General features: G+C 46.2%; 1 protein-coding gene across 2 annotated transcripts in view; it reads left to right on the top strand.

Moving 5' to 3' along the window:
* TDRD9 (tudor domain containing 9) overlaps window positions 1-16,641 on the top strand; it is a 134,007-nt gene that overhangs the window by 25,348 nt on the left and 92,018 nt on the right. For both annotated transcript variants that reach the window (XM_057488085.1, XM_057488086.1), the window contains 3 exons: window positions 2,468-2,548; window positions 5,432-5,596; window positions 11,070-11,173. In XM_057488085.1, the coding sequence (XP_057344068.1) occupies window positions 2,468-2,548; window positions 5,432-5,596; window positions 11,070-11,173 (350 nt within the window). The remainder of the gene's footprint in view (window positions 1-2,467; window positions 2,549-5,431; window positions 5,597-11,069; window positions 11,174-16,641) is intronic.

Below are 16,641 nucleotides of genomic sequence, written 5' to 3'. Positions count from 1 at the left end.
GAACACAGTTTTGCTCATTTGTGTACTGTTGCTGCCCCCCCACAAGGAGAGATGAGTGGTTGGGGCAGAGACAGTACATCGGGCAGAGCTGGGAACACTCGCTGTCTGGCCTCTTACAGGAAAAGTCTGCCGACCCCTGGTGTAAAGTGTGAGTCACATCAGACAGTTAAGAAAACTAATCATGTGGAGGTATTTTGAGCATGTTACAGATACTTTCCATCTAGTAAAACAAGGGCAGTAATATTTTTTAAGAAAATCAGTACAAGTGCGGGTTGAGGGTTCTCCCCTATTGCTGTGTGTGTGGTGTTGGTAACACTGCATGTGGTCAGGTGAAGCTGAGCAAGTGCATTACTAGCTTGTGTACGTTTACTTGGTTTTAAACCACTGTGGGGTGTTTGGGGGGTAAAAGGTGGAAAAAGAATCTATTCTTTGCAAAGCAGCACGACGCACACTATGGTTCACAATTTTTTTCATGACTTTTAGCCGTTTTGAGTGTCTTTAGGTGGAGATGAGATTCAAATATAATAGGCAGTTTGCACAAAGGGGTGTGAACAGAGTTCACAGTATCACCATTTAGGGGCCTTTTACTGGGGGCTCACCCCAGGCATTAGCTCCAGAGCCAATTCCCGAGGCCTCTACTCGTTTGCTGCGTATCGGCATCTGTCTGCCTGTCTGCACACACATCCATGAGGACGTGCCGTCCACACTCGTCCCCGACTGCCTTCTCTCCTGAAGCTGTACCCTGGTAGCTGAACGGAAGCTGGCCACCCTGTAGGGGCCGGTACCGACAGTGGTCTTGTCACTGTTCAAGCAGCTCCCTGCTGCTGGTTGTCCGTAGTGCCCCCTGTACCCGGTAGGCGCTCTAATAATTGTTTGCTTAAGGAATGAATGGGTTGGATATACCTGAAGTTTTAGATTTATAAACAATATTGTTCCTGTTGTGTGGGATGATCTGAATTTCAAAAGAAATCTGAGAGCATGAAGTTGAAGATGGCCATGCAGTGGAAAATAGAATGATAATGTGTTCTCAGCTCTTGAAAAAGAGACGACTAGCTCAGGGAAGTCATTCATTCAGTAAATGGTTTTCAAATCCTGGCTCATTGGTGCTGAGATTGTAAGGGCAGATAAATCCTAATTTCTGCTCTCAGCCACTCTCCTGGGGAAGAAGCTACCTGCTAAGGCAAGAGTGTTTCTGTGTGGGGAGAGGCCAGCGGCAGGGTGAGGGCTGTGGGCACCCAGAGAGACTAGGTGGAGTGGGAGGCAGGCTGTCCCAGAGCCTGGAGAAGCTGGGGGTGGTCACTAGCAGAGGTCCCTTTAGGCCTCTCTGCTGAAAAGCACCTCTGTCTTTCCTTCTTGAGTAAGAGGCAGGGTGTGTGTGTTGAGGAAATATTCTGGGGTCTGGTAATAGAATGAAGTAAGAATTAGATTCATAATGGTGTCTGCCAGGATTTCCATCCATCATGCGCGTGAGATACTTGGGTGTGTAGTTTTCTCTTCCCTGTACATCACCCGCACTCTGCTTCTGAGGAGCTGAGGAGGGTCCTGGGACCTGGAGTGCAGCTGACTGTGGAGGAACGGCCAGGCCCGTCACAGGAGAAGAACTCTCCCTCCTTCAGACCTTGCACCAGTGTCTCTGCTTTGGCAGAGAAATGTCCCAGTGTAGAACCTTACTGTCCCCTTGTGCATGGAGCTCCTAAGTGACAGGGTAACTGGGTTCTTTTAGAGGAAGAGCTACCTGTGGCCTGGCCCTTAGCTGTCCTCTGGTTCTGAGGTGGGGCAGGGCAGGGAGGCTGGGGTGGCCGAGACCTTTGGTTGGCTCTCCCTGGGGGTCTCTGAAGCACCTGCTTTCCCCAGCAATAGAGCCCCCCATTAAGCCACCAGCGTGAATCCTGCCACGCTGCTCTCACTTGTGGCCTCAGCTCCTAACCTGGTGCTGGTGTATCTGCTCGTAACGAGCCAGCTTTTCCAGGGCCTTCCCTTGCCCACCCTTGGAACTGCAGCCCTGCCTGTCAGGGCACGTGTCCGTCAGGCAGGACACACTGCCACAGGCCCCACCTTGGCCCTGTACTTGCCAAACTAACAGTATAACTTGAGATGCATGAGGGCCGTGCAGGAGGTGGGTGCCTGGCTTCTGTGCTGGGGTGGGTGGCTGGTTTTGGTTGCCATGGTGACCCAGGGGGCACTGTTGGCCTTGAGTGGGCAGGCCAGGGATGCGAAGCATGCCTCTGCCCAGGTGCCAGTAGGGTCCCAGAGAGAAGCTCTGAGGGGACAGTGGCCCACGTGGCCTTGGCTTTCTGGTTCGTGGGCCACGATCTTTGCTTCCTTCTAGCCGTAGCCGTAGCCATCCTGGGAGCAGCCTCGAGCAGACAGCTGCCTCAGCCTGACTCTGGGGTGTGCCACCATCTGTTCTGTTCCCTCTGTCCCTGCAGCTGCTTAGTGCCATGTGGGGTGCCTGTTTGTTTTGTAGGTGCATGAGCGAACTGAAGAAATGGATTTCCTGCTGCTGGTCGTCCGCAGACTTCTAAGAACAAATTCACGATTTGTGAAGGTAAGGTTAATTTCATGAGTACAGGGTTATGATTTAAGGTTTTGTTTTGTTTCTCTTTAACAGAAACAATTGAAGGCCGTGACCCATAAACTTCACTGTCGCCTGTACTACTCCAGATCTGTCAGTTAGCTGGCTAAAGGCCATCCTCTTAGGGTCAGAGTATGGAATACTTCTAGGTTATTATGCATTAAGTTGTAAAGTTTCCTCTAGGCTGCAGAAAATGATGTAATTATAGCCGACTCTAACGAGATGCCGGGTATTTGCACATCGCTCTCGGCTGCACACACACCACAGAGTAAGGGCACGTGGGCGCACTGGCAGTCTCTGTTTTAAGAGCTCCAGAGCACACTGAAGCTGGAGGGTGGCCCTGCACACGTGTAGGGACTCAGGTCACCAGCTGACGGAGTCCGGGGCAATGGTCGGCACTGTTTACATCTTACTTGAACAGAAAGGAAGAAGGCATGAATGAGGCCAAAATAGCAAAGGGTTTATGATAGCTGTGCGGTCTGCCCGTGGCCAGCCTAGCTGTGCCACTAAGCTGGGGTCTCTCAGAAACGGTGCTGTAAAGGCTCCCGTGGTGGAGCTGGCACTCCGTCGCAGGCATGGAGCTGTGGTAGACAGTTGCTGTTGAAACGCCAAGTATTTTGTCTCCATGTGCGTCATCTCCCCGCCCTCTGGGTGGGGGTGTCAGGACTGCCTGGTGGGCCTGCCCCCCACCAAGCAAGCCTGCCTGTCGCCATTGCTGTCTCATGCCTTGAGATGACAGTGCATGACCAGGGTTGGCACCTCAAGCCTCGTTGGGACCCTAAATTTGACACTGAGGAATGCTCAGTAAACCCGGCCTTTCTTGGTTGTTATTTTGAGGCTTTTCTCCTTCACTCTATGATAATGACTCAATTATGTGTACTTCCGTTTTCAGTAGCAGAGAGAGCATGTGAGTGGATTCTGAAATAGCTCCCACACTGCTGAAAATGGCAGTCGGGAATATAAAGTAGATAAGTGGTTTGTCGGTTTCAGTATGGTCATGGTTTATTAAAAAATGCAAGAAGCAGAATATTTTCTAGATAAAACCTTAAATGGTAGATGTAGTCAGGCCAAGAAATTAGAAGGCAAGTCCTAGATGGTTTTGTAGTAAGTTTTTTGGAACTCTCAGAAATCCCATTTTTCACTACTTTATTAAAAAAAAAGAGCTGCTTAGAAATACCATCTGACCTAGGAATTCTACTTCTAGGAATTTACCCTAAGAATGCAACAGCCCAGTTTGAAAAAGACAGATGCACCTCTATGTTTATCGCAGCACTATTTACAATAGCCAAGAAATGGAAGCAACCTAAGTGCCCATCAGTAGATGAATGGATAAAGAAGAGGTGGTACATATACACAATGGAATATTATTCAGCCATAAGAAGAAAACAAATACTACCATTTGCAACAACATGGATGGAGCTAGAGGGTATTATGCTCAGTGAAATAAGCCAGGCGGAGAAAGACAAGTACCAAATGATTTTACTCCTATGTGCAGTATAAGAACGAAGAAAAAAACTGAAGGAAAAAAACAGCAGCAGAATCACAGAACCCAAGAATGGACTAACAGTTACCAAAGGGAAAGGGACTGGGGAGGATGGGTGGGTAGGGAGGGATAAGGGGGGGAAGAAGAAAGGGGGCCTTACAATTAGCATGTGTACTGTTGTAATGGGGTTTGTGGGGAGGGCCTTGGTGAAGGGGGAAGCCTAGTAAACCATGTTCTTCATGTAATTGTAGATTAATGGTACCAAAAAAAAAAAATACACACACACAAAATGCGGCTGTCAGAGGCTTTGGTGCAGGAGGTGGGCAGGTGGGCCTGGAGTTTTCCCCTTCCTCTTACACCGAGACCTGTGGTGGTCCCTGGCGCTGTGCCACCCCCCAGCCCACTGGGCTTCTGGCTGGCCAGACTGAGCACCTGCCCTGGACAAGCAGGTGCCATGGGCACACTGCCATCTGTCTGTCTGGAGGGGAGGACGAGGGCCCCCTGGGGGCAGTGCCAGCCTGAGCAGCCTGGAAGGGGCCTTAGTTGGCAGGCTCTGCAACAGACAAGCATTCATGAGGCTCTGGTCCCCAGAAGGTAAAGACCGTGGTCTGTGACGTGGGTCAGGGTGGCCCTCTGACATCCCCACTGGGCCCTCAGAGCCGCCTTTCCAAATGTCCAAGGGGCAGTACAGGGAGTTCACGTGATGCCTGTACTGCCGACGCCTGTGTGAAGTTGTTAAGTTTCTGCTGAGATTCATCCTGCAGAAGTCCTGACTGTGGGCCCCAGGAGGTAGCTGGCGGCCCCAGGAGCTGGGTCCACCCTGCCCGGCATCGTGCAGACTCTCGGCGGGCTGCCCCTCGCCCAGGGCCCCCGCGGTGTGCTGCTGTGCTGCTCGTGGCTGAGGTCTTAGGGTCGTGCCCTGTGCTGCTTTCTGGCGAAACCGAGCCGTGTCGTCCGCCCCAGGCCTCACGCTCTGCTCCGGTCGGGCCTGGTCCACCCTGCTCCTCCTGGGACTCTCCAGGGTTCCTGGGTCCCTCGTCTTCCTCTGCCACTGATCTCCCTGAGTTTTCTGGAACACATCATTTTGTTACTTGCTCTGTTTTAAATTGGTTTTCCTTTTAGGTAAATGGTTGTAACTTAGCTTCATTGGAGATAAGTAGATTCTCATTTGATAAAACCATTGAAGAGAAATAGTAAAAGTTGGTGTCTGAGTATTCTTTAAACTGGAGTAATTCATGTTATATTAGAGACTGAATCAACACTTTCTATGAAAAGTTTAAAGTTATTAAAGCAGAAACAAGCTTGGAATCATAAAAGTGCTCCATTTTGGTTATTACAGTGGGTTTGTTTGACGGTTTTTTTTATTTTTATAGGTAGTCCTGATGTCAGCCACCATCAACTGTAAAGAGTTTGCTGACTACTTTGCTGTCCCTGTTCAGAACAAGGTGAACCCTGCGTATGTTTATGAGGTCGAAGGAAGACCCCATTCAATTGAGGAGTATTATCTCGATGATTTGGAGCACATCCATCGTAGCAAGGTGTGTGGCAGGCCCTGTTTGTTCCATGGTGAATGTACTCTTGCATCTGATTAAACCGCATTCATTGGGTGCAGCCCAGGGCCTCCAGTGGACCGGGGCGCCAGAGCGTGTGGGGCAGGGCTGGCCGAGAGTAAAAGGAAGGCGCTCCTGGCCTTACTGTTGTGAGCGGTGGGCACTGTAAACACTCACTGCATCATCTCTGCGGCAACTGCGGGACCTTGTTGGTGTTGAAAAATAAAATGTCAGATTTTAATCAACTACAACATTATAGATTCCATTGGGAGTGGGAGGAAATTTTACTTCAGTTTATTTTCTGATGTGAGTTGTGTTGCTGTGCCTGAAGGGGGATAGGGCTGTGGTGACGGAGAACTGTGATGGTACATTCTCAGGGAGAGCCGCAGTCGGTTTGGGATTGTTTTCGTATGGGCGGTCCATTCATGGGATTTGGAAATCAGGAAGCAGGAGCGGGTGCAGAGCACCTCCTTCCCATCCCCGTCTGGCTGCACAGCTCCTGCCCGGCCCGATTGCCTCTCCTTCCCCAGGGGCGGTGGCCTTCCACGCGCACCCTGCTTTCTTCACTTATCTTTTCACATCTTCCTATTAGTATATAGTTTCTTCATTCCTCTTTTTTAGCTAAAAGCCACATTATGTTCATGTGAATATACCAGTCTTGGACTAGTCTCCAGTGCTTCCAGTCTTTTATTATTAAGAATGGTGCTCCAGAGAACAGCTTTGCACCCATGCAAGGTGTCCTGTAGGCCGGGGTTTCTCAGCCTTCTCGGGCCAGAGAACTCCGTGAGGGTCAAAAGGCTCCCTGGGGGCCCGTGTGGGTCATGCCTTGCTAGAAAGTAGGTCCCAGGAGGTGGGGTCTGCGGGGCCCAAGGGCGGGTGTCATGCTGCCTGATTGCTCTCAGGGGGGTTTGGCTCTCAATAAGAGCAGCTTTGATGTGATGGCACTGCTGCAGTGCCTGGGCTGACTGGGTTCTGCCTCATGGAAGAAGACACGTTTTGTCACGTCTGAATGTGTCAAGGAGGCCTGTGATGGCCACAAAAATGGAGCACCTCTTTTTTTTCCGACTTTTTAAATGACAGTATTTCAAAAGGACAGAAAAGGTGAAAGAATTTTATAGTGGACACCCACATGTCCGTCACCTAGATTCTACAGTTAACATTTACCTTGTAGCACTTAAAAAACAAGCTGTTGGGGCTGAGAGGCTACCACAGTTTAGGACTGATGAGACTTGAGGTGATGTGAACACGCTGTGCTCCCTGGCACCCTTTCCTGTCCCTGGACCCCAAGTTGCTTTTGGTCTGCGTGGCTCCGGGGTGCCTGTGTGGTGGCAGTTTCTCAGATTCCTCTCATTTTGATGGCTTGACAGTTTTTAGGAGTGCTGGCAGGTATTTTGTGGGATGCCCTGCTAATGGGATTTTTCTGAGGTTTTCTCATGATTAGCCTGGGCTGTGGGTTCTGGGGAGGGAGGCCATGGGGGCTGCGTTCTGATCGTCACCTCATAGGTACACCGCGGCTCATCTCTGGTGAGGCCTATCTCGGTCTCCTGGCCAAGACAGTGTCTGCCAGGCCCATCGCCGCCCCCCCAGCACCCTCCCTTCCTTTTCTCTACGTATGTATATGTTGACATGTGCATGTGTGTTTGGCTTGTCTTATCGTCTGTCCCCTGCTGAGATGTCAACTGGGCAAAGGGACCTGTCTCTACTTTTCTCACTGAACTCTTTGGAAACAAGTCACTGAGTGCAGCGCATATTCAAGGTGGAGGGGAGAGGGCACTTGTTCATAACATCTAGAATTTTTGCATTTTCTGACCCATTTTGAAATATAAGACGAATGGTGTTTTACAAGTCTCTGCAACTGGCTGAAGTCTAGTTAATTCCTGTTGATGTCTATTTTGCGTTTTGTATTATGCATTATGTGTCAGAGCTCACACTGACGGTGTGAGGGGCTTGGGTCGGGTCTGAGCACTGGCTGTCTGAGCCCGTGGGGTCAGCGCAGCCAGCTACCGGGCAGCTGGGCCCCTGCTGCAGGCTGGAAAAGACATGGCTGGGCATGTGTGCCAAGCATCCTGTCTTTGGTGCCTGATAGGTGCTCAGTAAATATTTCAGTGAATGAATACCCATGACTTAACTATGTTAATCTTAAGCTTTATAAAAATGATATTTTATAAAAATTTTGTTACATAGTTTTTGGAGTCCGAGGATTTCCTTAAAACCCTGACTTTATCACTGTCACTGTTCTGCCGTCGTACTCCCTGAACCCCTGGCCAGTGTCACGGGGAGGAGTCTGCCCTCCCAGGGAGCTCAGCCTTCTGGCCCGCCCGCCTCCCTCTGTGGCCTCATCTGACCCCTGGTTCCCCTGTCTTTCTCGTACTTGCTCCTTCTTCACCGTCCCTTTCTTGCCAACGGTTAATCAGAACTGAGTCTCTCTCACCCTAAAAAGTACGCTCTCTAACGGGTAAGATTCCTCAAGGGAGGAACAACCTAAGACAGGCACAGTCGCAGGGGGGTCATCAGGTGAGAAATTGGGGATCAATAGAGGTGAGGCTTAGAACCTCACACCCCTGTTCTGAGAGAAATCTTCTGCATACGTGGATGTTTTATTGCCCTTGTCTAGCTTGGATTAACACATAGGCTACAGGCACACACCTGATCATCTACATTTGCTCCCTTACAACACTAAACTATGTTTTCTATCTTTATCTTGTATCTATCTACCACTTCAGCATTTTATTAAAAATAATAATAATAAAGAGAGAAATGTGGTATCCACATATAAATCAAGTATAAAAATCAAATGAGTATTCATATTTGAACTGACTGTTTATAGTTCATAATGCATGAGCAAAACCGAAGGTTTCTGTGATGGCTGCCCTTGTACCGTTCACCATGTAACTTATTCACTATGTAAGAATTTGTTCTCCATGGAAGAACTTGTTTGTTATGCCTCAGAAGATTGGAGACTGACGAAAATTAGGCTTGGGGTGGATTAATGATTGTGCATTGAGCATTGACTCCCCTATACAGAATTTTATTGTTGTTAACCATTTGATCAATAAATATGAGAGATGTCCTCACAAAAAAAACAAAAAACAAAAAAAGTACACACTTCCAATGGTAAAATAATAAGTGACCGGGATGTAATGAGTATAGTCAAGATATTGTAACAGCTTGGTATGGTGATAGCTGGTACCTAGAATTGTCATGTATATAAATGTTGAATCACTATGTTGTACACCTGAAACTAATGTAATGTAATACTGTGTGTCAACTACCCTTCAATAAAAAATAATTATCTACCAAAAAAAAAAAAAAAAAAAAGTACCCTCTCTAAGTCCCATGGTTCTCAGAGCTCTTGCCAGACTTCTGAGCCTATGGTGTCTTCTCGGCCGCCCCACGCCCTCATCTTGGGTGCTCAGCCCTGAGCTCTCCTGGCCTCTCTGCAGTATTTCACTCTGTTGGCCACCCTGATTTTCTGGAAAGCCACCTATCCTTGGGTCCTGCGGTGCCCATAAACTGCACTACACTGAGATCATGAAGCGAACACCCGTGGTCTACAGGAGTCCAGAGGCGGAGCGCTGCCCGCCACCCAGCCCCCAGGGGTCATTCTGGGGCGTGTCCCTCCACCCTAGGGTAGGGCTTTTGTGTCCTCCTGTGTACAGTTTTGCTGTAATGCATTTTTCTGGAGCTTGGTGTGAGGTGGACTGGAATGCCATTTTACCCCTGAATGGTGCCCGGCCGCATTCACCCCTCGGTCCCCTACCTGTGGGGCCCTTCCTCTCACTTGCTGCATGTGCCTCTCGCTGCCCTGGGACCAGCTGGCAGCCTGGGTAGGGCCATCTCATGGTGATGTCAGAGTGCGGGGCTCGAGACTCAGCCTGGAGCAGGAACACTGGCGCTTCCGCCTCATTCTGTTGACAAGAGAGTCATGGTCTCCAGACACTTCAGTGCGGGGGGCTGGGGGGCGGGAGTCATCCTGCCTCTGCATTCCCGCCCCCTTCCCTGCTCACCACCGTCTGCCCTACGCACTTTGATGTGTCTGTTTTCTCTGGCACCATGCAGTCCAGGACATCGGGGAACTTGCCCTCTCTTCCCCTGATGCCCATACACAGGAGGGGACGAATTCAGCAGCCGGACCCGTGGGCCCATCACCGGGTATTTCCTTTGTCACTTTTGTCCAGGCCGCTCAGAGAAGTGGCCGTGTCTGTTACCTTGTCAGTGTGCTTGGATATTCTCCGGGCTTGGTTCTAGAATTCAGTGAAATTCTTGTGAATCAGAGACATGCTTTTTCAAAACATGGTTTGCTTGCTGGTAGGAGAATCATTCTGGATGGGTTTGGATGTCACTATTGGTATTTGTGGAAGTACACTTTTTTGTGTTTCTTTTTGTATAGCTGTGTTACAGTAAATACTGGTTATTGTTTGCATAAGGTAGAAAATTAAGGTAAAGATTGAACATCAAGAACAGATTTATTAGGCATGCTTGTTCAAATTATTGATTAAAATGAAAGTCACCTTGTCATACATACATTAGTAGAGAATCGTAATAATGAAAAATGGATTCAAATACTAAACTTACTAAATTTGAGTACTTAATTTATTCTAAGTAAAAATTGTGGGAAAAAAGTTTGCATTTATAGTTATCACCTGAAGACTTATTTTGATGTGTCCTTCACAAAGTCAAATGCAATGTCTTGCATATAATATTTGATAAATAAAGTTACTAAGTAAATGAAAAAAACCCTCTGTTCTTGGTGAAAACAACCCAGTAAGGCCATAAAATGGTTTTGTGGAAATTAGGCCATGGCTGTTGTGTGGATATTGGAGAGAGATGCCCAGTGGTGGCCCAGTCCCACAGCTGTGGACTTGTGTGCTCTTCCTTCTGAGCCCCAGGGCTCTGCAGGGATGCCTTACGAGTGTACCTAAGCTAGCTGGGCAATCCGGCTTTGTTTTAGTACACAAGTAAAAGCAGTTGCCTGATCTTCCTTGGCCTTGGCAGACACAGGTACCGTGGTCATGCGTATGTTTTGGCAGGTTACATGGGGGGGTCACCTTTTCCCGGTGCGTGTGCTTTTCAAGGGCTGCTTCCTACATCCTCGGTGTGGACATCTCAGGGCTCCTTTGGTGGAGGGGGTGTTTGACAGGCGGAAGGGCACTGGCTCTGGGATCAGACTCGCCCTGAGCTCCTGGAGCAGCGTGCTGGGGCTCCATATGGCTTTCACCTGGGTGTGCAGACTCTGACTCCATCCTAGCTCCAGGGGCGATCTGGGGCGTATCCCGGGATGTACTGGGGATGGCCAGTGCTCGACACTCAGCAAGTGCTCAGATGTTGGCTGCAAGTGATACTATTTTTATTTGGGGCATTTGTTACAGTGATGTACTGGCGGAGAGAGTCACCATCCAACCTCTGAACTCCCCCTGTAATCCTGTTGTGGTATTTCAGCCTTTTCTTTTCCTGTTTTTAGCTTTCTCCTCATCTCCCGGAGGAGCCCGTGATCACAAAGGATGTATATGAAGTTGCCATCTCCCTGATCCAGATGTTTGACGATCTAGATGTGCAAGACAGTGGGTGAGAGGCCCTCTGCCCGGCAGGCAGTGCTCTTCAGCGCACGTATACTCTAAATTTGTTACTCATTTTGAAATGTCAGTGTTCTTAAAATATTATGATATAACATACTTTTTCAGTAGTCACTATACATGTTAAAATAAAGTTAGTATCTTGCTAATTTTTACTGGAAATTTCTGCTTTAGTTTAAAACCATGCCAAGTACAGTGTTAGGACTAATGGTTTTGGAAGTTAGAAACCACAGCTTGGAGAGAGGATAGTGTTCCAGACGTGAAGTCCCAGCACTCCCAGTCCTGAGGGACAAAATGTGAAGGTCCACATTAGGAGAGGCTGTTGGAAGCCCTCCCCAGCCTTGGCTTCCATTTATCAGAGAGATGTATTCCTGACCCTAAGCAGGCTCCTGCTGTGACCCAGGTGTCCAGTCGTGTAGCTGCCTCTTTGAAACCTGGAACATGTTTTACCTTAGGGACAATTTTAGGTTCTTAGTGGTGGTTAGAACCTCTAATTGAAAGCGCTGTGCTGGGAGCCTTGATGGCGCTTGCTGCCCTCCAGCCCGTGGATGCAGCCGGCACACAGGAGCGGCAGGCAGTGGGGACGCAGGGCCTCGGGGGCTGGGCTGCTGTTCTCTTCGGGCCTTAGACACACACCCCTGTGTGTTTCTCTTCTTCTGTCATTAGTCTTGACGTGGACAGCTGCTTGCATCCCGCGTGCCTCCTGGAGCACATGCCTTAGAACGAGGTGGTCTTGCTGCAGTCATGCCCCTTCCATCTTAGCTCTGTGTTTAAGCTTCACAAACTTTTGTTACTTTTTATATCATCAGTGTGTTTAGATTTACCCAAATATAATCAGTTTATTTATTCGTCATTCTGTCTTGCATCTTAGACTTTCCTTCTTTGATCACTTTTATGTTTCCTAAAGTGTATCCTTACGATGTTTCTTTATAAGACTCTTTGGTAAATTTTTCTGTTTTTATTTAGCCAAAAATGTATTTATTCATTCTCATTCCTGAAATAGTTTTGTTGGGTCACTATTTCTCTCCTCCTTTTTCTAATTTTTTCTTTTAAATAACTTAATTGAGGTATAGTTTACATACATGAAGTGTGCCTATTTTTGTTCTTTCTGTGTTTTGATGATATTGTCCCATAATCCCTGGCTTCTCCTGCTACAGTAAGAAGTCACCTTCTGGTCTAACTCTTCCTTGCAGGTAAGCCTTGCTGGCTCTCTTCCAGCCACATACTTTGTCTCTGATGTTCTGTGGTTTGACTTCTGGGAACAGGGGTGGATTTCTTTTCCTTGACCTGACCTAGGGTCCAGTGGACTGGGGGAGTCTGACCATTGCTGTCTTTGCTGCTGCCCAACCAACCGCTGTTCATCCAGAAGTGTTAGCACCCACCAGTGGTCTTCTCTGAGTCAGGTGTCACTCTCTGTTCTCAGCCCCTGGGACTAACCTATAAAGAGGGATTCCCCCTTTATTTTATTTTTTTTTAATTTTGGTATCATTAGTCTACAATTACATGAGCAACATTATGTTTACTAGACTCTCCCCATCATTAAGTCCCCCCCACATACCCCATTACAGTCACTGTCCATCAGCATAGTAAGATGCTGTAGAATCACTACTTGTCTTTTCTGTGATGCACAGCCCTCCCCGTGCCCCCCCTTCATTATGTCTGCTAATAGTAATGTCCCTTTTTTTCCCCTTATCCCTCCCTTCCCACCCATCTTCCCCAGTCCCTTTCCCTTTGGTAGCTGTTAGTCCTTTCTTGGGTTCTGTGAGTCTGCTGCTGTTTTGTTCCTTCAGTTTTTCCTTTGTTCTTATACTCCACAGAGGAGTGAAATCATTTGGTACTTGTCTTTTTCCGCCTGGCTTATTTCACTGAGCATAATACCCTCTAGCTCCATCCATGTTGTTGCAAATGGTAGGATTTGTTTTCTTCTTATGGCTGAATAATATTCCATTGTGTATATGTACCACCTCTTCTTTATCCATTCGTCTACTGATGGACACGTAGGTTGCTTCCATTTCTTGGCTATTGTAAATAGTGCTGCGATAAACATAGGGGTGCATCTGTCTTTTTCAAACTGGGCTGCTGCATTCTTAGGGTAAATGGCTAGGAGTGGAATTCCTGGGTCAAATGGTATTTCTATTTTGAGTTTTTTGAGGAACCTCCATACTGCTTTCCACAATGGTTGAACTAATTTACATTCCCAGCAGCAGTGTAGGAGGGTTCCCCTTTCTCCACAACCTCACCAACATTTGTTGTTGTTATCTTTTGGATGGTGGCCATCCTTACTGGGGTGAGGTGATACCTCATTGTGGTTTTAATTTGCATTTCTCTGATGATTAGCGATGTGGAGCATCATTCCATGTGTCTGTTGGCCATCTGAATTCCTTCTTCAGAGAAGTGTCTGTTCAGCTCCTCTGCGCATTTTTTAATTGGATTATTTGCTTTTTGTTTGGTGAGGTGCATGAGCTCTTTATATATTTTAGATGTCAACCCCTTATCGGATATGTGATTTATGAATATATTCTCCCATACTGTGGGATGCCTTTTTGTTCTACTGATGGTGTCCTTTGCTGTACAGAAGCTTTTCAGCTTGATATATTCCTACTTGTTCATTTTTGCTTTTGTTTCCCTTGCCCGGGGAGATATGTTCATGAAGAAGTTGCTTATGTTTATGTCCAAGAGATTTTTGCCTATGTTTTTTTCTAAGAGTTTTATGGTTTCATGACTTACATTCAGGTCTTTGATCCATTTCGAGTTTACTTTTGTGTGTGGGGTTAGACAATGATCCAGTTTCATTCTCTTGCATGTAGCTGTTCAATTTTGTCAACACCAGCTGTTGAAGAGGCTGTCATTTCCCCATTGTATGTCCATGGCTCCTTTATCATATATTAATTGGCCATATATGTGTGGGTTCATGTTTGGAGTCTCTATTCTGTTCCACTGGTCTGTGGCTCTGTTCTTGTGCCAGTACCAAATTGTCTTGATTACTGTGGCTTTGTAGTAGGGCTTGAAGTTGGGGAGTAAGATCCCCCCTGCTTTATCCTTCCTTCTCAGGATTGCTTTGGCTATTCGGGGTCTTTTGTGGTTCCGTATGAATTTTAGAACAGTTTGTTCCAGTTTGTTGAAGAATGCTGTTGGTATTTTGATAGGGATTGCATTGCATCTGTAGAGTGCTTTGGGCAGGATGGCCATTTTGACAATACTAATTCTTCCTAGCCAAGAGCATGGGATGAGTTTCCATTTGTTAGTGTCCTCTTTAATTTCTCTTAAGAGTGTCCCATAGTTTTCAGACAGACCTACGTGTCCATCAGTAGATGAATGGATAAAGAAGAGGTGGTACATATACACAATGGAATATTATTCAGCCATAAGAAGAAAACAAATCCTACCATTTGCAACAACATGGATGGAGCTAGAGGGTATTATGCTCAGTGAAATAAGCCAGGCGGAAAAAGGAAGACTTTCACTTCCTTGGTTAGGTTTATTCCTAGGAATTTTATTCTTTTTGATGCAATTGTGAATGGAATTGTTTTCCTGACTTCTCTTTCTGCTAGTTCATCATTAGTGTATAGGAATGCAACAGATTTCTGTGTATTTTGTATCCTGCAATTTTGCTGAATTCAGATATTCTAGTAGTTTTGGAGTGGATTCTTTAGGGTTTTTTATGTACAATATCATGTCATCTGCAAATAGTGACAGTTTGACTTCTTCTTTACCGATCTGGATGCCTTGTATTTCTTCGTATTGTATGATTGCCGTGGCTAGGACCTCCAGTACTATGGTAAATAGCAGTGGGGAGAGTGGGCATCCCTGTCTTGTTCCCGATCTTAGGTGAAAAGCTTTCAGCTTCTTGCTGTTAAGTATGATTTTGGCTGTGGGTTTGTCATATATGGTCTTTATTATGTTGAGGTACTTGCCCTCTATACCCATTTTGCTGAGAGTTTTTTTCATGAATGGGTGTTGAATTTTGTCGAATGCTTTTTCAGCATCTATGGAGATGATCATGTGGTTTTTGTCCTCCTTTTTGTTGATGTGGTGGATGATGTTGATGGATTTTCGAATGTTTTACCATCCTTGCATCCCTGAGATGAATCCCACTTGATCATGGTGTATGATCCTCTTGATGTATTTTTAAATTCGGTTTGCTAATATTTTGTTGAGTATTTTAACATCTATGTTCATCAGGGATATTGGTCTGTAGTTTTCTTTTTTTGTGGGGTTCTTTGCCTGGTTTTGGTATTAGAGTGATGCTGGCTTTGTAGAATGAGTTTGAAAGTATTCCTTCCTCTTCTATTTTTTGGAAAACTTTAAGGGGAATGGGTATTCTGTCATCTCTATATGTCTGGTAAAATTCAGCCGTGAATGCATCTGGTCTGGAGGTTTTGTTCTTGGGTAGTTTTTTGATTACCGATTCAGTTTCATTGCTCTGGTAATTGGTCTGTTTAGATTTTCTGTTTCTTCCTGGGTCAGTCTTGGAAGGTTGTATTTTTCTAGAAAGTTGTCCATTTCTTCTAGGTTATCCAGATTTTTAACATATAGATTTTCATAGCATTCTCTAATAATCTTTGTATTTCTGGAGTGTCTGTTATGATTTTTCCTTTCTCGTTTCTGATTCTGTTTATGTGTGTAGGCTTTCTTTTTCTCTCAAGAAGTCTGGCTAGCGGTTTATCTATTTTGTTTATTTTCTCAAAGAACCAGCTCTTGGTTTCATTGATTTTTTTCTATTGTATTCGCCTCAATTTTATTTATTTCTTCTCTGATCTGTATTATGTCCCTCCTTCTGCTGACATTGGGCCTTATTTGTTCTTCTTTTTCCAGTTTCTATAATTGTGACTTTAGACTATTCATTTGGGATTGTTCTTCCTTCTTTAAATAGGCCTGGATTGCTCTATTCTTTCCTCTTAGAACTGCCTTTGCTGCGTCCCACAGAAGTTGGGGCTTTGTGCTGTTGTTGTCATTTGTTTCCATGTATTGCTTGATCTCTGTTTTAATTTGGTCATTGATCCATTGATTATTTAGGAGCATGTTGTTAAGCCTCCATGTGTTTGTGAGCCTTTTTGCTTTCTTTGTACAATTTATTTCTAGTTTTATACCTTTGTGGTCTGAGAAGTTGGTTGGTAGGATTTCAATCTTTTTGAATTTACTGAGGCTCTTTTTGTGGCCTAGTATGTGGTCTATTCTGGAGAATGTTCCATGTGCACTTGAGAAGAATGTGTATCCTGTTGCTTTTGGATGTAGAGTTCTGTAGATGTCTATTAGGGCCATCTGTTCTAGTGTGTTGTTCAGTGCCTCTGTGTCCTTACTTAATTCTGTCTGGTTGATCTCTCCTTTGGAGTGAGAGGTGTGTTAAAGTCTCCTAAAATGAATGCATTGCATTCTATTTCCCCCTTTAGTTCTGTTAGTATTTGTTTCACATATGTCAGTGCTCCTGTGTTGGGTGCATAGATATTTATAATGGTTATA

This window comes from Manis pentadactyla, chromosome 11, assembly GCF_030020395.1.
Source record: "Manis pentadactyla isolate mManPen7 chromosome 11, mManPen7.hap1, whole genome shotgun sequence".
Taxonomy (NCBI): Eukaryota; Metazoa; Chordata; class Mammalia; order Pholidota; family Manidae; genus Manis; species Manis pentadactyla.
Note: the sequence above shows the minus strand (reverse complement) of the source record. Positions and strands in the feature narration are given on the sequence as shown.